The sequence below is a fragment of the Sorex fumeus genome, unplaced genomic scaffold, assembly GCF_029834395.1.
Source record: "Sorex fumeus unplaced genomic scaffold, SorFum_2.1 ptg000021l, whole genome shotgun sequence".
In the NCBI taxonomy this organism is placed as follows: Eukaryota; Metazoa; Chordata; class Mammalia; order Eulipotyphla; family Soricidae; genus Sorex; species Sorex fumeus.
Genome location: NW_026606078.1, coordinates 7,080,377 through 7,107,089, shown reverse-complemented (window position 1 = coordinate 7,107,089; position 26,713 = coordinate 7,080,377). Strand labels below are relative to the sequence as shown.

Below are 26,713 nucleotides of genomic sequence, written 5' to 3'. Positions count from 1 at the left end.
ACCACATAGCTGAGTATCAGAATGGAACAATGGAAGGCAGTTCACTGATTTCAGTATTAGTTCATTCTGGCAAATACTTCAACCCTGAGGCAAAAAAAACCTCAAACAGAATTCAGATATCCCAGCTCTAACACTGGGATTATGTTTAGCCTCGTGTGTCCACCCCCCTTTTTCTCTCTTTTCTCTCTTCTTTCTCCCCCAACACACACACAAACGCGCGCGCGCGCACACACACACACACACACACACACACACACATACACTCTGGACTCTCTCCTCTCTCCCTGGACCTCCAGGATCAGAGACACAGGGCCCAGCACAGGCGGGCCATTCAGGGCCACACAGAGGCAGAATCTAGGCAGGGCTCAGATGCCCAGGATAACTCAGGTACAGGCAGGGCTTGGATGCCCAGGATAGCTGAGGTACAGGTAGGATTAGGATGCCTATGTAGTGACAAGGTACTGAATACAGGAGTCCCACCAGCGAGCATGTGGCCATAGCTGGAGACTACAAAAGCCAGAAAAGGAAGACAGGAGCTGCTGGGGTATGTTGGGAGGCTTAGTGGGAAGATACTGAGCACAGGAGTCACACCCACATGCACGTGGCTGTGGCTGGAGACCTAGGAAAGTATACACAGGAAACAGGGCGCACACACAATAGAAAGAGTGTGCACGGGATAGAGAGCATATGCACAAGCTAGAGAGAACATACACAGGATAGAGTGAACACAGGATAGAGTGTGTACAATGGATACAGAAAGCATACATGGGATAGAGAGAGCATACACAGGATAGAGAGAGCATACATAGGATAGAGTATGTACATGGGAGAGAGCATATACTGGATAGAGAAAGTGTACATGGGATAGAGAATGTGTACATGGGCTAGAGAGTGCATACACAGATAGACAGCATACATGGGATAGAGAGAGTGTACATGGGATAGAGAGCATACACAGGACAGAGAGTATACGGAGGATAGAGCGAGTATACATGGGATAGAGAATGTACACGAGGTAGAAAGAGTATATGTGGGACAGGGAGTACTTACACGAAATAGAGAATATACACGGAATAGAGAGAGCGTACACAGGATAGAGAGTGGCACAGGGTTAGGATGTGGCCATCATTCACAGGAGGTGAGTAGATGGCATGGAACAGAACTGATGACATTGTTCACGGGTAAAGGAGAGGCCTGGACATCTGGGCCCAAACCCATCAACTTTTTCTGTAAAATAAACCAATTTTCAATTCTCTGAGTCTTGTATACAAATCTTTCAGACAATTCTCAAGAACCACCAGTGCTGGAAAATCCTCCTTCATGCTAACATAGGAGCAGGTAAGTATATCCTTCATGTAAGTTCTTAATATGTCTCGACACCAGAGAAAATTCAAGTCAGTTCTTATGACCAACTCCAGGAGTCTTGGAAACAACCAAGCTGAACCTGCTCCACTCTTCTCAAGTTTGATTTATGTGGACGTTTCCATTAAATGTGAAAACTGTCAGAAACTCTAGTGACTTCAACACAGGAAAACAGCAAACAGCGTATGAGAACAAACACCAATGGGACAACCGAGAAAGTGAAGTGACTACCAGACATGTAAACAGTCTTGATGAACAGAAGTCTTGTCCAACCTTGGCAATATCAGGCTCTGAAGAAATGAAGTTACAAAATCTGGTCATGGCACTCGGCCCATCTAACATGCCGTCATCCATATTGATATCCAACACTTGGGCGCCCATTTCCACCTGCACTTTGGCAACACTCAGAGCTTCCTGAGGAAAGAATGTAAGAGAAAGAAGTATTAGAAGAAGGTGACCCCTGGGGAGTTCCTGAGATGGACATACAGATTGAAACCTGGCTTCCTACATGCCAAGCACGCACCAGACCCATTGACTATGACTCTGGTCTCTATTCTTGTTTCTGCTGCCTCTTTGTCCTTCCTATCTGCTCTCTAAGCAGAGATAGCAAATTGGTTAAAGACATGGGCTTGAATGATTGAGGGCTTTGGTTTCCTGACTATAAAAAAAAAAAACAGAGGAGCAGTTAACCTGTCTCTGAGCCTTCAACTGCACAGGTGTAATATAGGAATAGTAACAGTACCTAGCTCAAGATCTACAAAGGCTAAGTGAAGCACTTAGAATACTGACTGACCTAATGATATCTTCCTATAGTACATGTATCAGTTTGCTTCTTCCCTGAAAGCACTCTGCTCTCAGTATATCAAATCTATCCATCTGAGAGAGGCAAAGGACATCATAACATAGGAAGAAATACCATATTGAGGAATAACTTCTAAAGGGTTATGAAGAAGGAAACCGACATGAACAACAGCAAAATAGCAGAAGTCAGTCTGCAGGAATGTTCTAATAACAAGGATGGGAAGGCACTTTGGGGCCCATGGGATTTGGATTTTTTTTGTTTGGGGGCCATACCTGCAAAGCTCAGGGGTTACTCCTGGCTCTACACTCAGGAATTAGTCCTGGAAGTGGGACCATATGAGATGCAATAAGGGACCATATGAGATGCCGGGATCACACCCAGGTTGGTCGTGTGCAAGGCAAACACCCTACCCGCTCTACTATGGCTCCAGCCCCAGAAGTTTGGATTTTATCTTATACATGAAAAAAATCGCAAAAGCTCATGACCTGAGGAGGATCACAGAGAAGCACATGCCAACAGTGAGCACAGGCAGGAATAAAAGAACAAGGACTAAAGGGAATCTCGGGAACTAATCAGAAACCAAGCCCACATTCATGCCCAGGGGAATGATAAAGATGATAAAGAATGCCAAAAAGGGAGTAGTCAATTCTAAAAATTTATTACAGTAATTTCAATAAAGAATGATAAATGGGCCCTTCTTTTATGACCAAAATTAAGTCTGATTTTTACACTGGTTTCTGGAATATACTTAATTAGTAACCTAAAGGTGATACAAATCTTAAAATACGTTTCATGGGAAAATCAATCATTTAAATCCACATTAGTGGCTGGAGCGATAGCACAGTGGGTAGGGCGTTTGCCTTGAACCAGGCGGACCCGGGTTCGAATCCCAGCATCCCATATGGTCCCCTGAGCACCACCAGGAGTGATTACTGAGTGCAGGAGTAACCCCTGAGCATCGCCAGGAGTGACCCAAAAACAAAATCAAAACAAAAAAAAAAATCCACATTAAACTGCAAAATGAAGAAGAGTCTCAACATTTTTAAACATAAGTGCACAATACAGAGCTCGAACCCAAATCCTTCCCATCTCATCCCACTTCATACCCCAAATGCAGTACCTTTTGACAAAGAATGAAAATAGCAGCTTTGGTCTTTTGAAGGCTCATCCTCCCACCAGCTCAGCCAGTTACAAACGTACTTTACCATTCTCACACTTGCAGCAGTTCTGCTAATTACACAAGCAAAGGCAGAGCTATTTCATTTACATACTGTCTAGCCAAAAGCACGGCAGATGCCTGAAGGGTCTTATTAAGATGCTCACTTCATAGTTTCCTGCCATGATGAGTTTAGCGAACTTCCTGGATCCTGCTACATTACAGCGCTCCCCAATGTTAACAAAGTTGGTATAGGGTCCAATTGTGAAGGGCTCCAGACCTTGAAAAAAAAAAAGGGAAGAATTTTTGAAAATGTATACACTCAGACTTGGCAGGCAGAAAACAATTTTAGGATAACAAACCCAGAGAAATATTTCAGGGTTTCAGATTTCTCATAAGAACTGAATCATATCAGCCCTGTGTGAAACAAGGAAAAATGGTCATTTTTAATTATATCCTTGCATAGCCAAGAGTTTAGGGCAAAAACCATGACCTTAAACAAAGAAGGAGTGCTCCACACCTCTCAGACAGCAACAGCATGGAGTCAGGCGTTGGTGTCTGGGCCACACCCGACAGTGTCAGGGACTACTTACCCCCTCAGTGCTTGGAGGGTCACTCCCAGTGGTGCCAGGATGGAATCTGAGCCTCTCAGACACAATGCATGCCCAGGACCAAATGAGGTAACAACAAAGAACCAAGACAGAACCCTGGGAGCAGGAGTTTCTATGGCAGGTCAACTACTGTCACTCACAAGGTATGGGGGCTTGGTTATTTATTTATTTATTTTTTACCACTCCTTTATCCAGAAGAAATTACACCTCCCCTGTTAAGCGCCAATTTAAGGGCAAATATCAGACAACAATTGCACATACATTAACTAAACCAACGACAACAGAATGTAAAGTATCACCACAGAAAAGGCCTTCGTAAACAGCTTTTGTTCTGCTAAGCACATTTAAAATACTGACAGAGAGATTTGTTAGGGTGTTCTAGGCAAGTTCTGGGGAAAGCCTTAAGTTCAAAACCCTGCCCAACTATTGCAGTACACAACAAGGGTGACTAAGTGTATCTCATACCCTCTGAGCTAGTAATAAAACAGAGGGAAGTAAAAGTAACTGCCTTGTAATGCTTTTGCTAAGATATGACCAAAAGCCATTGAGGAGAATAAAATTAGCACCAGCCAGACAGCTATTGTCATCAATAAAAGAAATAGTTTCCAAGGGGCCCAGGCTTAAGCTTAAGGAGCAGAGCACATGTCCAGTATATGCAAGGATCTCCATCACTGCATCCTGCATCCCACAGCCAGGTACAACACATATTTAAAAAAGGGGGGTGGTGCTGGAGCAATAGCACAGCAGGTAGGGCATTTGCCTTACAGGTTTGCCAACCCAGGTTCGATTCCCAGCATCCCATATGGTGCCCTGAGCACCGCCATGGGTAATTCCTGAGTGCAGAGCGAGGAGGAAACCCTGTGCATTGCCGGGTGTGACCCAAAAAACCAAAAAAAAAAAAAAAATTGAGAAGCACCATCAGGAGTAGCTCCTGAGCCCCACAAGGTGTGGCCCCCAAATTCAAAACTAATGATATCATATTAGGCTAAACTGACCATAACGAAGTTAAGGTGCTTGCCTTGCATACGGCCAGCTCCATTTCAATCCCATGCACTGTACATGGTCTCCAAAGCACTGCCAGGAGTGTCCCTGAGCACAGAGTCAGGAGTAAGTCCTGAACACTGCCAGCTATGGTCCAACTCCCCTAAACAAAAACCAAAAAAATACATTTTGGGCCATAGAGATAGTGCAGGGTAAAAGGCACCTGCCCTGATGCAGCTCACCCAGGTTTAATCTCTGGCACCACTTACGTGGCTCCTCTGACCTCCGAAGAGGAGAGATCAGAGGCTTTTACCCCTGGCTTTGTGCTGAGGAACACTCGCGGCAATGCTTGAGGGACCATACACAAAATGTAGATTAGATGATAGATAGATGATAGATAGATAGATAGATAGATAGATAGATAGATAGATAGAAGATAGAAGATAGGTAGATAGTGGATAAATGATAGGCCAAAGTGACTATACAGTGGATAGGGCACTTGCCTTGAATGTGACCAACCCAGTTTGATCCCCAGCACCACATATGGTCCCCTGGACATGGCGAGGAATGAACCCTAAGCCAGGAGTAAGCCCTAAGCATCACCAGATGTGTTCCAAAACAAAATAAACCCCCCCCCCCAAAAAAAGAAAAAGATAAATGAATTAGCCCTTAGTCAAAGTCACTGTCCTGTCACTGTCCTCCCGTTGTTCATCGATCTTCTCGAGCGGGCCCAGTAACATCTCCATCGTGAGACTTGTTGTTACTGTGTTTGGCATATCGAATACGTCACGGGTAGTTTGCCAGGCTTTGCCGTGCGAGATACTCTTGGTAGCTTGCCAGGCTCTGCCGTGTGGGCGAGATCCTCTCGGTAGCTTGCCGGGCTCTCCGAGAGGGGCGGAGGAATCGAACTCGGGTCGGCCATGTTGGCTGCGTGCAAGGCAAACGCCCTAAGAACTATGTGACTTGAGGCTTCTGCGGTAGGTTTGTTATTGTTACTCAGCAAATTGAATATTGTTTAATTGTTATAAGACACCATTGACTTTATCTCAGTTAAAAGTGGTACTATACAAGTATGAACAGATACTTATCTATAATATGGATACATTTTTTCGACCTATAATAGATGTTTATGAGAACATGTGAGGGGCAAAGAAAAAGAGAACTATGTGAAAGAGAAGGAAATAATAATATAATATAGGTAATTTAAAAACTATCCCAGGCTGTTTTCATAGTTCATTGAGAACACTATTACTTCCAGTTTAGTTTTGATTGCCCTTCCCACTGGAAACAAATTTCCTGGCTTTGCCCTTCCATGCCAGTCTCTGGGTATCCATAACCCTGAGTCAGACTCCATGATGAGCATGGCAGGTCAGCAAGAATGCCAACTTTTCAACACTGGAGAGATCCTATGTTAAAGTCCCGCAGAATTCCACACTAAGTGCTTTCGATCTCGTACAAATGTGAAGCATCTGATACAGAAAATATACATCTGTCAAGTCTGAACTTACAAAGAACTTAATGAGAATTTAATGAGTGTTTGATATCACTCTTTTTTAACTCTGAAGGAGATCTTTAAAAGCAATTTAAAGGGTATGGGAGAGATAGTACGGTGGGTGGGATGCTTCCCTTACACATAGTGAACCCAGATTCAATCCCTGGCATCCCATCTGCCCAAACAGGAATAAGCACAGAGCCAGGAATAAGAACTGAGCACCGCCAGGCATGGCCAAACAACTAAATAGATAAAAGCAATTCAGAAATAGCACATGAAATTAAAAATCAGAAAAATGACTTCTTTGATGGATGCTCTGCATCTAAGAGCCTAGAGTTCGATCCCAGCACTGCACAGTCCCCTGGCTCCAAAAGAGGAATTCCAGAAATGAACCAGAAGTAGCCCCAAAACCAAGCAAAAACAAGTATTAAATTAAGAATGAAGGGAAAGAGCAATAGTATACCTGGTAGGGCATTTGCCTTGCACATGGCTGACCTGGGTTTGATCCCTGGCATCCCATATAACACCCCCCCTAGCAAATCCAGGAGTAATGCCTAAATGCAGAACCAAGAGTAAACCCTGAGTAACACTGGCTGTGACCCAAAAAGCAAAGCAAAAAAAAAAAGAAAAGAAACTGAACCAGTGAACATAACAAAACTTTAAAGATATATATTATGTATGTATATATAAACAAACATACACACATACACACACATATACGTGTGTGTATATAAATTCATTCCAAAAATTGTATCTAAATGGCTCTCTTCTTATTTCAATTTTGACAAAGATTGCTAAACTTAATTATTAGTTCCTGTTGGAAGTTAATGAAAAGTTTTAAGATTTAAAGATAAGGGGCTGGAGAGAGCACAGGGGGTTAAGGTACTGGCCTTCCATGCGTTCAACCCTGCTTTGATGCCCACAGCACTCTACATGGTAACTACAGCACTGCCAGGAGCAATCTCCGAGTATATCCAGGTATAGTCCAAGACCCTCCCCTCCCACCTACCAAGAAAAATCTAAGGATGAAGGTGTGACTTTTCTCTAAATACTTAAAGGGACTCTGTCTCTCTCCTATTTCCTAAATAAAACTTTTTTACCATAAATAAAAATGCTAGTGATGAAATAAACTATTCTATCACCCCTCTCTCTGGTAAAAGTCATTTTGGTTTTGTTTTTTCAATTTTTTCAATTTTCCCCTCACAGATAAAACTTTCTTTTTCAGGGAGAGAGGTGTGACTTACCGGACAGTAATAGGTGTCCTTCAAACACAGTGGTCGGTGGGACTCTAGGCTTGTGGCTTTTCACAGCTTCGGCAATTTCCCTGGATTAAAAGGGGAAACACTGTTATCTATTCATTCAAAATGAAACTAATTTAATTAAGCCTATTAAGTTTTATTTAACATAATTATGCTCCTAGTGCCAAATGTGCAGCAGCAATTATGCCTTTTAGTTTTCTCAGTAATGCAGAACCGAATCTATAAACATTTTCTGTATCTGCCGCCCCGTCTGCTGTGCATTGCACCAGAGTCCGCGACCAGGAAGGTGAAACCTCACAGAGATGCCACGGTTTGTGCAAATGTCAGCAGCAAATTTCCTCCTCCACATCTCTAACTTACACTCTTTCCTCCAACAACTCTCTAAAGTATGACTTTCATCCTTGCAGCATAAAATAAAAATGGCTTCCGGGGCTGGAGCACAGTGGGAAGGGCATTTGCCTTGCACGCGGCCAACCTGGGTTCGATCCCTGGCATCCCATATGGTCCCCGGAGCACAGCCAGGAGTGATTCTAAGTGGCCTTAGAATCACTTACAAACATGAAAGTTTCTAAGCCAGGAGTAACCCCTGTGCATCACTGGGTGTGACCCAAAAAGAAAAAAGAAAAGAAAAGAAAAGAAAAAATAATAAAAACAGCTTCGTGCAGAGAAGGGTAAAACAGAAAAAGAGATGTCAGGAGTGAAGATAATGTAATCCTTTTTGGTATGTTTCTGCCAAACACAACAGACACTTCATAAGAAAGATACATGCTCAGGGACCATATGGGACGCTGGGAATCAAAGCCAGGTCGACCTCCAGCAGGGGCAAGCACCTTCTCCACTATACCATCACATTCTTGAGTTTGTTTTTTTTTTTTATGCCTTAAATACCACTTCAAAGTCTCTATCTCCAAATAGAGTTATAGTCAGAGGAATTTGGAATAAGTATTTCAACATATGAACTGGGCATGGACAATGCATTAAACATCAACCCAGGGTCAGAGTCCATATATTCCCCCAACCACATCCAGGAATAATTCCTGAGTGCAGAGTCATGAATAACCCCTAAGCATTGCTGGTTATGCGCCTGCCTCCACCAAAAAACCCCAAACTTCAGCCCAAGTAAAGATGAACTATTTAGAATTATTACCTGATATGATCTGGTGTGGTACCACAGCAACCACCAACTACATTGACCAGGCCATCCATAGCAAAGTTCTGCATTTAGGGAAAGAAAACTTTTCAGGAAGTTCATCTGAATTCAAAACTCACCACTACCAATTCAGCAGAAAATTCAACCAACGATTCCTGAATGGCTTTACATCAAAAAAGTAAGTGAATACACTTAACTTCAGCTATGGAGCTTTCAAGTGCCTTGACAGGGATTAAAAGCAAAGAACAATCCAGATCTATAAAATCCATTATACGGATTAAAATGCAACCGGGTATTTATCTGCCTATCTGATCACAATGAGGATTTTTTTCTTCTTTACCTATATACAGCGCTGAATATATGTAAATTGAATAATGCAGTTTCAAATAACGCATAAAGAATCAGCATTTAAACTTCAGATGTTTAAAGAATGAAAAACTTGGTTCTAGAGCCACGTTTCAAGAACGCCAATAACCATCTACAATGAAGACTGTAGCTTGAACTGTGGGGGTCGAGGATTCAGCAACAGGCTAATTAGCAAAGAACAATAAGTAGGAAAGAAAAACAAGGTAATAACAAGTTATAATACTGGAAATATCATCTGCAGAACTGATTTAGCAATCGTTTAGGAGAGCACGTCAATGAGCTTGAGGCTGAAAGTTTATGGAACAAGGAAATGGTTAGTAATAAGAAGGGATTATGGGGGCTGGAGCAATAGCACAGCGGGTAGGGTGTTTGCCTTGCACGCAGTCGACCCGGGTTCGATTCTCAGCATCCCATATGGTCCCCGGAGCACCGCCAGGAGCAATTCCTGAGTGCATGAGCCAGGAATAACCCCTGTGCATCGCTGGGTGTAACCCAAAAAGAAAAAAAAAAAAAAGAAGGGATTATGGATGTGAAGGTTCCATGGTGAGGATGCACAGAGGTGAATGGGAGAGGAAGAGGAAAGGACAGAGGACCAAGGGGAGTATCTGCTCCATCCAGCAGAGGATGAGAGGATGGCTACAAAGGAGAGCCAAATTTCAATTAAATTGGTTTGAACTTCATCAGGAATTTTCCAGTAACTATCAGCACCAACTACAGAGAAAGATGTTGACAGCCAGCCCCTCCTCCCACCTCCACCACTTTAATTCAGAGTAGCTACACTCTATTATATGTACACTGGGATTTCTTTAGAGGAAAATGTGCTTCTAAATTATTTTGCATCTACATTTCCAACTCTTAAAAACAAATTAGAATGGGATTTCTGACCTTTAAGTGTGTGGCCATCATGTGTGGGGTTTCATCATAGTCACCGAAGGTATTGGGAAGACCTAAGAAAGCATATTTTAACCATTACTGAAACTTCCTTAGCAAACAGAAATAGTATTTGTAAAGGCTTTTTTAAAACAACAAAAAACAAGAAAGGCCAAAGCACCTTGAATGTGCCTTAATCTCGTCTGAGCTCAGAAGCTAAGCAGGGTTGGGCCTGCTTGGTACTTAAAAGGGAATAGTGGGTGTTGTGGTTTGGGGGCTGGAGAGAGCACAGCCAGCAGTGCTCTCTCCACTGCTGTCACAAGGCCAAGCTGGCTTCATCCCCAGCACCATATATGGTCCTCCAAGCCCCACCAGGAGTAATCCTTGAGTAGAGAGACAGGAGTAAGACCTGAGCACTTCTGGGTGTGTCCCAAAGACCAGAGAGAAACATTTATATTTATAATTAAATATTATTAAAAAATAGTAATAGTTAATAAACACACAGATAGCAAACCAAAACCATTTAAATCACAGAGGAAAATAAACATCCACTATTTCCTTCCCATTTGAAAGAAAAGTGACAATATTCTCTCACCCAGTTCCCTTTCCATAAAAAAATAAATAAATAAAATAAAATAAAACTCTTGGGTTGGCAAAAGAGCTTGATGGACATAACTCTTGCTCTGCATGCAGGAGGACTGGGTTCAGTCCCTGGCACAAGGTGTCACTGAACATGACAAGGAGAACTCCTGAAGACCAAGTCAAGAACAGTACCCTGGGCTGTCAAGTGGAAGAAAGAAGGCAGGCAGGCAGGCAGGAAGTACGCTCCTGTTATCTACCTGCTCAGCACTGAAGGGGGTGTGTGCATGGGGGGAAGAGGGGCGGGGAGGGGGGAATGGTACTACATATACTCAGAACTAATGAACATCTAACATACTTATTTAAAAGTAAAAGCAAAGGGACTAGAATGATAGTACCACAGATAAGGCACTTGCCTTGCACACAGCTGACCCAGAAGACCCCATATGATGGTCTTCTAGATTCACCAGGAGTGATCCCTGAGCAGAGCCAGGAGCAAGCCTGGCTTGCTGAAGGGGGTGTGTGCGTGGGGGGAAGAGGGGCAGGGAGGGGGGAATGGTACTACATATACTCAGAACTAATGAACATCTAACATACATTTAAAAGTAAAAGCAAAGGGACTAGAATGATAGTACCACAGATAAGGCACTTGCCTTGCACACAGCTGACACAGAAGACCCCATATGATGGTCTTCTAGATTCACCAGGAGTGATCCCTGAGCAGAGCCAGGAGCAAGCCCTGAGCACCACTGCGTATGACTCAAAAACAAAAGAAAAAAAGGAAACAAGGAAAAACACAACCAGCTCCTTTCAAATAGAATTTCCCAAGTCAGACTTTAGCACCTAACTATATATAATTTGTATTTTTTATTATCTCCTTCCTTTTATCTTTCTCTTAGGGGAAAACAGGAATTGTGTATTAAAATGTACATATTTGGAGAAAGAAGATTGGAAAGTGATTGTGAGCCTTAAGTAACTATGTGGTGCTAAAAAAAAAATCACTAAAAATGCAGATTATCCTAGGATAGCTAACATTTAATTGCACAGCTTGAGATCTACAAACACCTTACAATTTTTATAAACAGTAAACTAGTTCTTATTTAGAAAAACAAAAGGCAGGTAACATGCAGAGTTCTCCGCCTTCTCTTGGATAGTACAGCAGAAGGAGTCCCGTGAGGACAAAGGGCACCCCCTCTTCTTCTTCACATCCCTTCTTTGGCATCGCATCCCTTCATGTACTATCCTTTTGCAACTTTTCTCAATTCTGAAAAATCATCCCCAAGGGCAAAATTTGGTCAGTCGTGGATGACGCTTTTGTTGTTTTACCAAAGTAAAACAATTTTTATTCAATTCCGAATTTTTCTGGTTGAACCAAATGTTTCATTCAGGGCTAAAGGGAAACAAGGGCCTAGAACAAAATACTTTTTCATTAAAAAAAATAATAAAATTCCATTTGGTGTCAACTCTATAACAAGACCTGCAATACAAATTTTTGGGGTGAGCACCTTGTAATACACACCTGCATTGGGATAACAGAGGACATAGGCCTTGGTAGATTTTCCAATTGTTTCAATAAAAGGTCTCATTTCAGCTGCACCCAGAGCACAATTCAATCCAATACTGGGGAGGAAAAAATAAAGGTATTAGAAGCAGCACTGTTTATTTAAAATGCTTATATATACAAAGTGGGCTGGAGCGATAGCACAGCATTGGGAGTTTGCCTTGCACGCAGCCAGCCTGACGGAGCCAGGTTCGATTTTTCCACCCCTCTTGGAGAGCCCGGCAAGCTACCGAGAGTATCTCGCCGGAACAGCAAAGCCTGGCAAGCTACCCGTGACATATTCAATATGCCAAACACAGTAACAAGTCTCAAAATGAAGATGTTACTGGGCCAGCTCGAGCAAATCCATGAACAACGGGAGGACAGTGCTATACAGACAGTGCTATATATACAAAGTAACGATAAAGTAAGGAACATAACCTAAAACCAAGCCACTAATAATAACCTTGTGCTTTAAAGCATGTTTATCTGACTACTGTCAAAGTCATCTCACTGAGCTCTCACAGAGCATAGATATTTTTGTTTGGTCTCCAATATCAGATTTTAGAGCTAAAGGACCCTAAGGATGGGAAGTTCACAGTTTGGCTAAGGGAAATACTGTGAAGTAGAAATATGCCTGCAACTGCCTCTTCTAATAAACTTCTTATGTGAAAGCAATATTTAAGAGGGAAAAAGAAGAAAAATCTTAAATGAAGAAGGAATATTAATGGTAAAGGAAAGAGGCTTTGTGAATCTAATGGATGGGCCTTTAATCCTTGCTCAGTAAAGGACTTGAAAGATAACCTTGGACTTCAGATCTGTCCTCTTAAAAATTAAGCTGGTTTTTTTTACCAGCTTGACTGTGAAGCCAAAAGGCTCTCTGTTTTACAAAATGAAATGTAATACAACCTCAGAACAAATCAAAACAGAATTTCTCTAAAATAAAGAGGAGGGCCTTAAACCCCTACAACAGCACTCTCAGTGGAGTGCTAATGGCCTTCAAGAATTAGACATGAGGGGCTGGAGAGATAGCACAGCGGGTGTTTGCCTTGCATGCAGCCGACCCTGGTTCAATCAATCCCCAGCATCCCATTTGGTCCCTCAAGCACCACTAGGAGTAATTCCTGAGTGCAGAGCCAGAAGTAACCCCTGAGCAGCACTGGGTGTGACCCAAAAACAAAAACAACAAAAAAAAGGAATTAGGCATGAATCTACCAAATCATGGCATTTTACTCTTTTTTTTTTCAGATAGTACTGAATTTCATTTTGTATTATTCCTACATGCCATGGGATTCTGAAAATTAAATCCTAGACCAGAAAAGGGACAGTATTGGAAAAGCTGAGGTCCAAATAAAACCTGAACATTTTTAGTTCTTAGCAGTGTAGTTTAATCTTCACCAAGTACCACAGTTATGTAACATATTAACAAAAGGGGGTAAAATACAATGAAAATAATCCAAGAGTACATGGGAGTACTCTGTACTATCCTTTTGCAACTTTTCTTAAGTCTGAAAAAACACTGATTTCACAAACACTTAATGTACACTTATCTTCAAAACCTTTGAGCACAGGAGAAAAATAGATATGCTCTTGGAATCTATGTTTCACTCAAGGCATATAATTTAAGACATTCTGACAAGGAAAACAGGGAGATATTTTAAAACAGAATGTAAAATCTATGTTAATGTGATGATAAAAAAAATTGAGAACTAGAGACTGGAGAGCTAGTACAGGGAGCAGGGTGCTTGCCTTGCACATGGCTGACCCGGGTTTGATCCCTGACATCCCATATGGTGCCCCTGAGCACTGATGGGATGATTCCTGAGTGCAGAGCCAGAAGCAACCCCTGAGTATTGCTGAGTGTGACTCTAAAACCAAAACAAAATAGAATCACAAAAATTCACAACTGGGGCTGGAATGATAGTACAATGGGGAGGGTCCCTGCCTTGCATGCAGACTGCCCATGTTCAATACTTGGCACAACGTTCCCGCCACGCATGATACCTAAGCACCCACATGGTCCCCCAAGAATCTTAGCTATGGCCCAAACACCAAAATGTTTTTTAAAAATGTAAATGCTGACCTTAAAAATAGTTTTAAGGTGCTATTATTGACACAAGCATGGATCTCCGCTCAAACATGCAAAGCATGTGTTCCAGGCCCAAGCACTATCTTCCAGTCTCTATTCTTAGACTTAGAACTATGAGAGAAAGACTTGGCTTGTGGAAAGGGCTGAAAATTCTTTAAGGAAAGTCAATATCATAGGCAAGTGACAATGGAAATACACAGACACAATCTCACATTTTGTAGCTAACAAAAAAATCCCCCTTAGGATCTAGAGCGATAGTATAGCGGGTAGGGCATTTGCCAACCTGGGTTCGAGTCCCAGCATTCCATGTGGTCCCTCAAGCACTGCCAGGAGTAATTCCTAAGTGCAGAGCCAGGAGTAACCCCTGTGCACTGCCAGGTGTGACCCAAAAAAAAAAAACCCTTAAAGAAATGAAGCATGGGGCTGGAGATAGAGTACTAAGGCATGCAGTACATGCAGCCACCCGGGGTTCAAATCCCAACACCACAGGGGTCCCTGATCATCCTCCGGAGAGACTTCCATGCACAGAGCTGGAAGTATGCCCTCTAGCCCAAACATACTCCTCCTGAAAATAAAGAATGGAGCAAGGAAAGAAATATCACTCACCACAGCGGGTCCACATGAGACACACTGATGACAAATGCCTCTCCAGTCTGTCCAGAAAGAGTCCTTCCACTTTTGTCAACAATTGTCCCTGAAATCTGAATTTAAAAAGTAAATTCAATCAAAAACGTAGACTTGGATTAAAGATATATTAACATAGACAAAATAGAAAAAAGTCACACTGACTTTGTTCTTCCATAAGGGAAAGAACTGTGGAACTTGGGGATACGGAGCCACCAGCAGGTCAACCTGTACCTGCAGGGTGAGTGCATCAGCAGCCTGATGGCGCCTTCAGGCTTCCTGATACCCCAAAATTGCTGCTATGCTCCTGGCTGGAACGCAACAACTTGAGACCAAGTTTCCCAAGAAATTAAACAGCCAAAGGTTAGGTATGGGGGAGTCACGCCCACAAACCACCTCCGGCTCAGCTATGCAAGCTCATTTATCAGCCTTGCTTCAGAGACCCATAAATAAATCTCAAAAAAGATCAAAATCAGGCCATTTAAGTGCATTAATGGCCATGATCCAGAGACTCACAAATGAATCTTAGAAGAGAGTAGCATGCCACAGAGATGTCTCCCAACCCTGCACCAGGCTGATTTCACTAGGGCATCTCAGAGAGAAGCAGGTGTCCCTCCACCTGCCCCAAATGAACCCCGGTGGCCACAAACTTCCAGAACCCAATTGTCACTCATCCCGAGCCCCCTGGGCATGAGAATGAACCTACTGAAAAATCTAGGTATGCAGGACCAGTGACTGAAAACTCCAGGCTTCACAGAGTTGGGGATGGGCAACCTCCCTCATCTCCCCTCCCTTCTGGTTTCCTGACAGTCGTGTCCACAAACTGCCCTTGGGCACCATTTAAGCACATTAACAGCTAAGATGTAGAGAATCACAAATGAATCTTGGAAGAGAGCAGCATGCCACAGAGATGCCTCCAGAACCCAAACATTTAAAAAATTTTAGAATTCCAGGAGCACACAGCCACTTTCGTGGCTGTACAACATCTCATACTATTCGTAACAGCAATACAAAATAAATTATTTAGTATCTGCCTATGGGGCACGCTTGGGTGGTAGTGGGAAAATTCAAAATAGTGGTGGACAGGTATAAAGGTGGTGGAATTGGTGTTAAAATGTTGAATGTAAACAATTATTGTGAACAACTTCATGAAAATAAAATTTTAAAACTTTTTAGAAAAAGAAGTATGCAACTTAAAACCTAAGGAAACACTTTTTGTAATGGTCAAAATCAACAAACTGTGACTCAGGGGAAGGAGTTGGTAAGACAGTTTTTATTTTAAATATGTAGAGTAGAGTCACTGAAGAAAAAACTGACAGTGAGGGCCAAAGCGATAGAACAACAGAAAAGCATATGCCTAGCATGCAGCCAACTAGGGTTCAATCCCCAGCATCCCATATGGATCCCTAAGTCCACCTGGAATGATCCCTGAGCACAGAAGCACTGAGCACCACTGGGTGTGCGACCCTCCCCCCCCCCCAACCCAAGAAAAAGTAGATGGCTCTTTTCTTCCCCCATTTTAATTTAGATGCCATGTTTCACAATGCTGTGATTAGCAGGGTTTCAGGCATAAAATATTCCAACTCCAAACCCACACCAGCATCAGCTCGCTTGGCCATCCCTACCTACTCCTATCCCACCTCCTTAGTAAACCCATGCTTAAATGACATATTTACAATAGCAATGACCCTTCTGATTTTGATTAACATAGCATCTTCACCTCTGCACCACCAAAGTGTCCAATGTCCCTGATCAATGCCCCTATGTTACCAACAATCCACTCCTCCTAATCCCACCCCACATTGGCACTCTCTCCACCCCCCTTCATTGGCACTCTCATTTTTGTCATCCAAAGCCAAGGGTGCACCCACATTTGATAAGTAGGTGGTTCTTAAAAGATACTACCCTAGTTCTGCTATGCACAAAAACAAAAACCTACCCTAAAGAGGACATTAATCAAAGAGACAAAAATCATTACACAAACATTTTAGAACTTACAAAGATAGGCCTGGAAGCATATTGCTCTTCAAAAAGGTTCTGGACTGCAAACAAGGCTGCCTGTTGAAGAGAGGAAAAAGAACATCTTCATAACTGGGAGACTGTCCAAGATTAGTTTAACCAGCTGATAAGAATGAGCTCTTTCCCCAGCCCTGATACTACAATTATCTGCTGGGAAGAAGATATACATCCTCCCAACAAAATTCAAACCCTGCTTCCCTTTCTCAGATGTAACACTATACAGCTTAGAACAAACCAATGCTGTCTGAAAGCTCTGCTATGAACCAGTATATCCGTGAAGGGGGAACTGAAGGACTGTTCTTTCTTCTTTCTCTCAATCAAAATGAAACAGATTTTAAAATATAACACACACAAAAACAGCAAGACTGGGAGAGAGAATTCTAAGTAGGGCACTTGCCTTGCATGTGATCAACCCAAGTTTGATCCTGCCACCTCATATGATCCCCTGAGCATCGCACGGGGCCAACCCAGGTTTCATCCTAACACCCCATATGATCCCCCAAGCCCTATAAGGAATGAACCCTGAACACAGGACCAAAAATAAGCCCTGAGCACTGCCAGGTGTGGCCCAAGATTTTTTCTTTAAAAAGTGCATGTGATACAGGTTATAAAGGTACATGTTACATTTTCCTGTGTACTGTCTATGTTTTATTAAGGTCTAAAGAACATATCTTCTATTTCTTTTTCTCATTATATTTTCTGATTCTAAAAGGTGCACATTTTAGTGTGAAAAAAATGTAAAATCAAAATGTAATCTTGAACTTATGTATTCCCTTGGCATGACAATGAAGGTTGCTTTTATCATGGAAATTAATAAGTTAACAATATCTGAATTTCTTTTTTAGAACTAGAAGTTGAGCCTAGAGCTCTTAGGAAAGGCTAGAGAGAGCTCAACAGACTGAGTGCATCTTCTGCATACACGGTGGTGGTGAGGGGGGGGGTTGCAGGGAGGGGGGAGGGGCAGAAAGGAGGGTACCCCGCAGGTTCAATCCCCACAGGATCCCCAAACACCACTGGGAGGGACCCATGAGCACCAAGCCAGGAGTTCCCCTGATCAAGTTTTTGGGTCGGGTGTGGCCCCAAGACAACAAACAAGCAAATAAGCAAAAATATTATGGAAAAGTATCATATATAATTAGCCCAAGAATCTTTTAATTATATATAATTGGGTGGAAAAAAAGGGTAAAGGCAAAACCTAACAGTTAACCCAGCACATTGTACTTACAATGTGGTGATATATAATAGGGTGGGAGTTTGACACCATTCTACAGATTAATAGACTAAATTTGATCCAGATGCACTCCTGAATGTTGTTTTTGTTTTGTTGGTTTTTTGTTTGGGGGGCCATGCTTGGCAATCCTTGGTGCTTATTTCTATCTCTGTGCTCAGGATCACTCTTGATGGAGCTCAGGGGACCATACAGGTGCAAGAGACTGAACCCAGGTCGGCTGCATACAAGGCAAGCACCCTATCTGCTGTACTATCTCTATGGCCCTGCCTTCCTAAATTCAGGATGATATAAAGTATCACTCCACATGATTCCTCTCAATGGAAAATAATAAGATGTGTCGGTGAATTATGTTAAGAAAATCAGCTGCACCTTATAGAAAGAGTTTAGTAAGGAGAGACTGTACAAGAGGTAAGATGCTAGCCTTACATGCAGCCAATCCCCTTGAATCTCAGTCACAACAGACAGTCTCCTAGGCAACACCAGGGTCATTCCCTAGCACAAAGCCAGGAATAGCCTCTGGGCACCACCAAAAGAAGGGGGAAAAAACAATCATATCTCTATTCCTCACCCCAAAATAAATTCCAGATGTATGAAGGAAACCTCTAGAATCAAAACAATATACAACACATGCTAAAACTCAAAATCGGAACTAACAAATCTTTAACATCTTTAATGCTATTCACTATAATCTATTATTATCTCTTCCTTATTTCTGATATAAATAATATGGTGGCTCTTTTCGAATGTATACCTGGATCTCTCTTTAAATATAATCTCATTACTGCTCAAAACATACAGCTGAGTTAACTTTTCAAGTTAAAATTTGCTTACTGAAGATTCTGAATTTCTGAAAGGTGGATAAAAGAGATGCATAGAGCCAGAGGAATAATACAAAGGGCTGAGTGCATGTTCTGCATGCAGAAGGACCAGATTTAATGACCATCACTATACAGTTCCTTCAGCACCTCCCAAAGTAACCACTGGTCACAGGTCTGGGAATAATTCCCAAGCACTGCCAGGTGTATTCCAAAACTAAAACAAAAATTTTTAGGCAACATGTTAGGAATAAGGTAGTATACACATCTCCCCTTATTTTTCATGATTCTGGTACTTTAGTCTTTTTTTTTTAATGTTTCAAACTGGGGCTGGAGTGATAGTACAATGAGTAAGGCACTTGCCTTGAATATGCTAACTTGGGTTTGATCCCTGGCCTCTCATGTGATCCCCCAGTACAGCCAGGAGTAATTCCTGAATGCCAGGAGAAAACCCTGAGCATAGCCAGATGTGAGCCAATACCAAAAAAGAAAGAAAGAAAAGGAAGGAAGAAGGGAGGGAAAGGAAGGAGGGAGGGAGGGAGGGAGGGACGGAGGGAGGGAGGAAGGAAGGAAGGAAGGAAGGAAGGAAGGAAGGAAGGAAGGAAGGAAGGAAGGAAGGGTCAAATTTCAAACTAGTTATGAAATGTGATAATATATGGATGGACATGGAGAATATCCTGCTCAGTGAAATGAGTCAGAGGGAGGGCAGACATAGAATGATCAACTGTGAATTTAATACTACTGAAATTTTACTGCACCTTGAAGAATCTAAAATAGAGGCCAGAGAATGAGTGCAGAGGTTAAGGCATTTGTCTTGCACATGGCTGATCTGGGTTCAATCCCGATCACCCTAATATGGTCCCTCAAGCATTACCAGGAGTGAACCCTGAGTTTAGGGCCAGGAATAAGCCCTTAGCACCACCAAGTGACCCCAAAATAAAACAGGAAAAATCAGTAGGGACCAGAAACATAGTATAGCAGGTAGAACGCTTGCTTTGCACACAACAGACCAGATTCAATCCCTGGTACCAAATATGGTCTTCCAAGCCTACCAGGAGTGATCTCTGAACTCAAAGCTAGGAGTAAACCCTGAAAACCACTAGGTTTGGCCCACCCAAAAATTAAAAATTAGGGCTGGAGCTATAGTACAGGGAGTAGAGCGTTTGCCAGGTTTGATCCCCAGCATCCCATATGGTCCCCCGAGCACCGCCAGGAGTAATTCCTGAGTGCAGAGCCAGGAGTAACCCCTGAGCATCACAGATGTGACCCAAAAAGCAAAAATAAATAAATAAAAATTAAAAAATAATTTAAAAATGAAAAAAATAAAATATGCAGTGATTGGGCTGGGGATGTAGCTTAATAGTAGAGTACCTATCTTACACAGTGAAGACCTGGATTTGACCCTGAACTCTGAGAGTGTGTGTGTGTGTGTGTGTGTGTGCGCGCGCATGTGTGTGTGCATATAAATATTATACACACAATATTTTTTTCAGGGCTGAGAGATGGCTCAAAGGACTGAAGCACACGCTTTGCAATGTGGGAACCCCAGGACCTCAGATCCTCTGAGCAGCACCAGGAGTAGTCCCAGAGCACTGTCAGATATAGCTCTGAAATTAAAAACACATTAAATGATATATATAGATATCTACATATACCTATATCTATACATCTATATATAAACTCAATAATAAAATGGAATAGAGGTAATTTAACTTTGGTAAAGGCTAAAATTGCCTTCTTATTACATTAGGGAATTCATTACAGCACCTACCTCAGCGTTCCCCGTTTTTCTGACTTAACTCACCTTGGCATTGGCAGTATCAAAAATAGTTTCAATGAGTAAGATGTCAACCCCACCATCTAGAAGTCCTTGGGCCTGCTCTCTGTATGCTTCAACAAGCTCATCAAACGCTGCAAAAAAAAAAAACGAAGAAATCACAGCCAGCCCCAGTCATCACCGTGGCCTGAAGGCTAGGACATGCGGAGACCAGACCTGGCCTACTGCTGACTCATTATGCACCATTTAAGGACAAGACCATATTCTGTAAGAAATTAAGTAAGGAATATGGCAGTGGATAGAAGTTAAACCAGCAACTAAACACAATTGCTCCCAAACACTTGCCATAACACCCCCGCCCCTTAGAATGAGTAAGAAAGTACATAATGTTGTAAACCCACACTTTACACTGAATCTCTTTAAAACAGATCATTTTTACCACAAGTTTTAATTAATCAAGGGATGATTGTGAGGATTAACTAAAGAAATGTCATGCTTACATGAAGACATCAGAGATCCGATCACATTCCCTCCAGCCTGAGATAAAAAGCTGCAAAAGTGTGGATTTTGCTTTTGCCTTCTGACAACAACTCTGACAATGAGGAAACCAGCCTGATGAGCAATTCTAACCTCAAACAAGAGTGTTCAATGACTTAGGTTTTCTTAGGAATATCTTTTACTTTCTGTTTTGTGTTGTTTTTGTTTGGGGGTCACACCCAGGAGTGCTTTGGGGACCATTCAGTGCCTGGGCTTGAACCCAGGCTGTCTGCATCCAAAGCGTGCCACCCAGCCCATTGAGGACTCTCTCCAGTCCTTGCAAGGAACCTTTTGAGGAGTGGAGAAGAGTTGAGGGGAGAGTTCCATATGGGCAAAATGGGTACAGAAGAGCAAAACATACAAATTCCTAATTACAAACCCCTAGTAATAAAATAAGTAAGTCAGCATGGTGCAGCATACAGCACCAGGTTCATGGTATAGTACCACAAATCTGAAAATGTGCTAACAACGGAAGAGAGAGTACAGTGGGCAGTGAAAACCCTGGTTCAATCCCTAGTACCTTATATGGCCCTTCAAGCCCTGCCAGGTTTGATTCTGGAACCAGAACCATGAACAAGCCTGAGCACAACTGGGTATAGCCAATAAAACAAAACAAAACAAAAATTTAAAAACTAATGGAGGGGAAGCATGCTGAAAGTAGACTATAGATCAAACATGATTGCCACTCAATGCCTCTTTTGCAAACCACAACACCCAAAAGGAGAGAGAGAACAAAAGGGAATGCCCTGCCACAGAGGCAGGGTGGGGTGGGGGGTGATGGGGGGTGGGAGGGATATTGGGACCCATGGTGGTGGGAAATGGGAACTGGTTGAGGGATGGGTATTCGATCATTGTATAACTGAAACCCAAGCACAAAAATTTATAAGTCTACAACTGTACCTCATGGTGTTTCACTAATTAAAAAAAAATAACTAATGGAGGGGCCGGAGCTACAGCACATCAGAAAGGGTGTTTGCCTTGCACATAGTCAACTCAGGTTTGATCCCAGAATACCGTTTGGTCCCCCGAGCACTGTCAGGAGTGATAACTGAGTGCAGAAGCAGGAGCAACCCCCGAGCACCACCAGGTATGACCCAAAAGGTTCCCCCCCCAAAAAAATGATGATTTTTACTGCATTGTATTTTATTGTATCAAATCATTATGTTGATAACTGAAAATAATAAAATGGTATGTGTGTATATATATATCAATTATGCTTAATGATTTAAAAAAAAATACTCTTGACAGGCCAGAGTCTAGAGCACATGCTTTCTTTCTTTGCATGTGAGAGCTGTGTTAAGATCCTTGGTACAGCGTGGTCCCTGAGCATCAAAGGTGCCCCTAACACCTCCAGGCGTGATTCCATACTCACACATACACACAAAGAAACCTCTTGAATTGTCTATTTCCATTTGAGAGGCTAGTCCTCTCCCCATTTTACCTCTAAGCAAAAACACTCAGTGGAAGAGCCTAAAAAGTACATTTACACTTGTTTATAACATACAAGTATACTTAATCCTCAGTAGCACAAGACAAAGGTGAAAGTGAACTCCTTGCTATCAAGCATAGCCCAGACACAGCTAACACACAGCCCAGTATAAGCAGCGCTGGGGGGTTTGGGGGGAATGTGATATGGCTACACAGAACATTCTGTAACAAAATCTACAAACCTGAACTTTCCATTGACATAAAATTCATTATCAAAAATGTTACCATTGCTCTTTAGTTCTGAGAGCGTCTTTTAAATTTTTGTGGTCTACTGCTAAACCAATTTAGGCTTTGAGATTTTACATAAACTCTCAATGTTAAGTATACTTATGTGCTAGTTTTTTAATATTTATAATGCTAGCATATTTAAATAATTTAGGACTGCTGTCAAGTAAATTATTTCACAGTAGTTCAAGATCTAGTATAGATATTTAATAGGTATTTACTCAACTTCTCATTTTAAGGCTTTATTATGACTGGTTTTATTTTCAGAGATGATAATTCCTGTACAATTGAAAGCAAACTTAAAAAAAATAGCTAGTTTTTTTATTTACATTTCCACTATATTCAAGGGACCATTGTAAACCCTTAAAACAGATGTAGTCACGACAACACTGAGCTGGAACCTGTCACTGGCCCAATCATTGGAACAGGTTAATGAAATATAGAAATATCTGCCCACTATCATGGATTATATATGATAAATACTCACTGATATTCCTGTAATCTGGTCTTTCCACGGATGGGGATACAGACAGTGTCTTATTAGTTGGACCCAAAGATCCTGCCACAAACCTTTTAATTCCTTTAGGGAAAGGAAAATGAGAATAAAATCTGTAAACAGCTCCATCATTTTGTCAAGAATCAATATAGACTAGTCAATAAAGGGTATAAGACTATCCCTAACAAGCACCAAATAAAGGGTATTGGGAGGATCCTCCCAGGATGTGAGATGCATGCTGAAAGTAGACTATAGACCAAACATGATTGCCACTCAATGCCTCTTTTGCAAACCACAGCACACAAAAGGAGAGGGAGAACAAAAGGGAGTGCCCTGCCATAGTGGCAGGGTGGGATGGGGGGATGGGGGGTGGGACGGATACTGAGATCAACGGTGGTGGAGAATGGGCACTGGTGGAGGGATGGGTACTCGATCATTGTATAACTGAAACCCAAGCACAAAAATCTGTAAGTCTACAACTGTACCTCATGGTGTTTCACTAACAAAAATTAAAAAAAAAGAAAAACTATCCCTAAAACAAAAGTCCAAGACAAGACCCTGAGTTGCCACTGTCCAGCTCCAAAACGGCCATGATACCAGAGGCACACAAACCAATCTCGGAACTCAGGGGCTTCTGGTAGAATTGCTTCTGGACTCTGAATTAAGCTATGGGCCCATGCCACCCTGGGTGGGAAAGGGCATTGTCCCTTGCGCATTTCCCCCTCAGCGGCAGCTTGGTGACCAACATGGTTCAGAGCCTATTGTACAGAGAGGTACAAGCCTGCAGTGATGAGAGACGCAGGGCCTCACGGGATGGGGGATAGAACCGGCCCTTCTCCCCGCCCAGACGAGACCTCGCGTTGTCACCCAAGGACGGCTTCTTTGGCTCTGGAATGGCCATGATCCAAGAGGCACACAAACCAATCCTCGGAACCAGTGGCTTTTGGCAGAAATCCCTCCGGACTTAATTACTAAAATATCAGAAATTCAAATTCATATGCTCTTCATTATCAGCAACAGGAAACAAATTATCTAACGATGCCTTTTCGGCAGGTCTGATTGTTGGGGGAAAATTCCAAATAATAATGGTAGGTTTTCTGTCAAAAAATTGAATGTAATCAAAGTAGAGAGAGAGTAAAGTGGAAATCATCTGCCACACAGGCAGGGGGTGGGATGGTGGGTATACTGATACTGGGGTTCTTGGTGGTGGAACATGTGCACTGGTGAAGAGATGGGTGTTTGATCATTGTATGAAAGCTTTGTAACTGGTCTCTCATGGGATTCAATAAAAAAATTTTTTTTAAAAAGCCTACAGTGCTCTGCTCATAACAATGATATCCAAAAAGGAAGAACACCTACATATTTTTTTCCTTAATTTATATGACAATAACACTTGATTTCTGGGCTGGAACAATAGCACAGTAGGTAGGGCATTGCCTTGTACATGGCCAACCTGGGTTCGATTCCCAGCATCCCGTATGGTTCCCCAGCACTGCCAGGAGTGATTCCTGAGTGCAGAGCCAGGAGTAACCCCTGTACATCGCCAGGTGTGACCCAAAAAGAAAACAAACAAACAAACAAAAAAACCTTGATTTCTCTAACGGTCAGGGATATATAGTTTAGCAGCAGATCAGTGCCCTGCATGTGTGAGGCTCTGTGTTCATGACCAGCACCACCAAAAAAACTAAAAATGCAATTAAAGGTGCTATCTCCACTACCACTCAGGAAACTGTTAAATATAAGGGATAAGGAGCAATGGCACAGAGGGTAGGGCGTTTGCCTTGCACCCGGGTTTGATTCCCAGCATCCCATATAGTCCCCTGAGTACCACCAGCTGGCTCTTGCCTTGCACATGCCTGACCCAGGCTTGATACAAAGCACCCAATAGACTTCTCTGAACCCCACCAGGAGTGATCCCTAAACACAGAGCCAGGAATAGGCTCTGAGCACCGCCAAGAATGGCTCCCAACCCCAGACCCCTGCCAAAAAAAATTAAAGAAGCAGATAGTATCAAATGAGTTCTTAAAGTTCAGTAAGTTTAATGAGTAAGGTTCAATTCATAAAGTATGAAGGAGAAATATTCAATAAGTTCTAAAAATTATTTGATAACCTTTCCTCTAGGGTGAGTGCGTCTAAAAGAGGATGAGAATTTGTTTTCATTTACTTATCACACAGCCTCTGCTGTGTTTTACAATTAACTGGGTAAGACTGACAAGTAGGAGATGACCCAGTGTGTGAACAGGTTACAAGCCCAATATTCTTTATCTTCCCCAAAGCTGAATAATAATGTGCAGGCAGAAAAAAATGCCCTCACTTTCCTTGCATTAGCTAATTAATATCCTCTAGCCTGGGCCAGAGAGATAATACAAGAACTTGCCTTGCACATGGGTGACCAGGGTTTTTTCCCAAAATCCCACTTAGTGATCACTAAGCTCAGAGCTAGAAATAAGTCCTCAGCACTGCAGGAGAAAAGAAAAAACAAACAAACAAACCAAACCCACCCCCCCCCCGCCCCCACACACATACACACACCAAAATCAAAAAAAAGGGCGTGGGGGGTTGAAGCAATAGCACAGCAAGTAAGGCACTTGCCTTGAACACAGCCGACTTGGGCTTGATCCCCAGCATCCCATATGATCCCCCAAACCCTGCCAGCAGTGTTCTGTGAGTTCAGAGCCAGGAATAAGACCTAAGCACCAAAACAAAACAAAACAAAAATATCCTCTAACCTGTAACTCTGTTAGAGTAACTGTCTACATTCCTCTGGATTTAAACATTATCTCGCAGAAACAGAGTTCCTATAAATGGCTTCAATATTCATTACCATGCCAGTATCTAACTTCTTCACAATTTCGCATACATCTTTCCTGCTGTCAATAGTTTCACATTTCCAAATCCAAAGGGGCTCCATATATTTCTTCTTTTCCTTTCCTCCCTCATAGCCTCCCTACCAGCTGGTGCCCAAGTGTTCTTTAGGGCAGTCAGCCAGGAGGTTATTCTGGGGAGGCACTTTTCAAATCCCAGCAAGAATAAATCGAATGCCAGACTCTTTTGGTGCCTCACAGAGTCTTCAAGAACACTATAGTGGTATGAAATGGAAAATAAAGAGTCTTTCATTTTAGTGTGTGTAGGGGGGAGAAGGGCACACCTGGTAGTGCTCAGGGATTACTTCTGGCTCTGAAATCAGGGATTATTCCTGGAGGGCTCAAGTGACCATATGGGATACCAGGGATCAAACCCACGC

The 26,713-nt window shown here is 42.4% G+C and overlaps 1 protein-coding gene across 1 annotated transcript in view; it reads right to left on the bottom strand.

Annotated features, from left to right (window-relative positions):
- Positions 1 to 26,713, bottom strand: part of MTR (5-methyltetrahydrofolate-homocysteine methyltransferase) — a 124,922-nt gene that overhangs the window by 86,206 nt on the left and 12,003 nt on the right. The window contains exons 5-14 of the mRNA XM_056113598.1: positions 23,461 to 23,553; positions 20,751 to 20,857; positions 16,880 to 16,939; positions 14,864 to 14,958; positions 12,148 to 12,248; positions 10,065 to 10,126; positions 8,811 to 8,878; positions 7,649 to 7,728; positions 3,488 to 3,600; positions 1,636 to 1,776 (exon numbers count right to left, since the gene is read on the bottom strand). Of these exons, the coding sequence (XP_055969573.1) occupies positions 1,636 to 1,776; positions 3,488 to 3,600; positions 7,649 to 7,728; positions 8,811 to 8,878; positions 10,065 to 10,126; positions 12,148 to 12,248; positions 14,864 to 14,958; positions 16,880 to 16,939; positions 20,751 to 20,857; positions 23,461 to 23,553 (920 nt within the window). The remainder of the gene's footprint in view (positions 1 to 1,635; positions 1,777 to 3,487; positions 3,601 to 7,648; positions 7,729 to 8,810; positions 8,879 to 10,064; positions 10,127 to 12,147; positions 12,249 to 14,863; positions 14,959 to 16,879; positions 16,940 to 20,750; positions 20,858 to 23,460; positions 23,554 to 26,713) is intronic.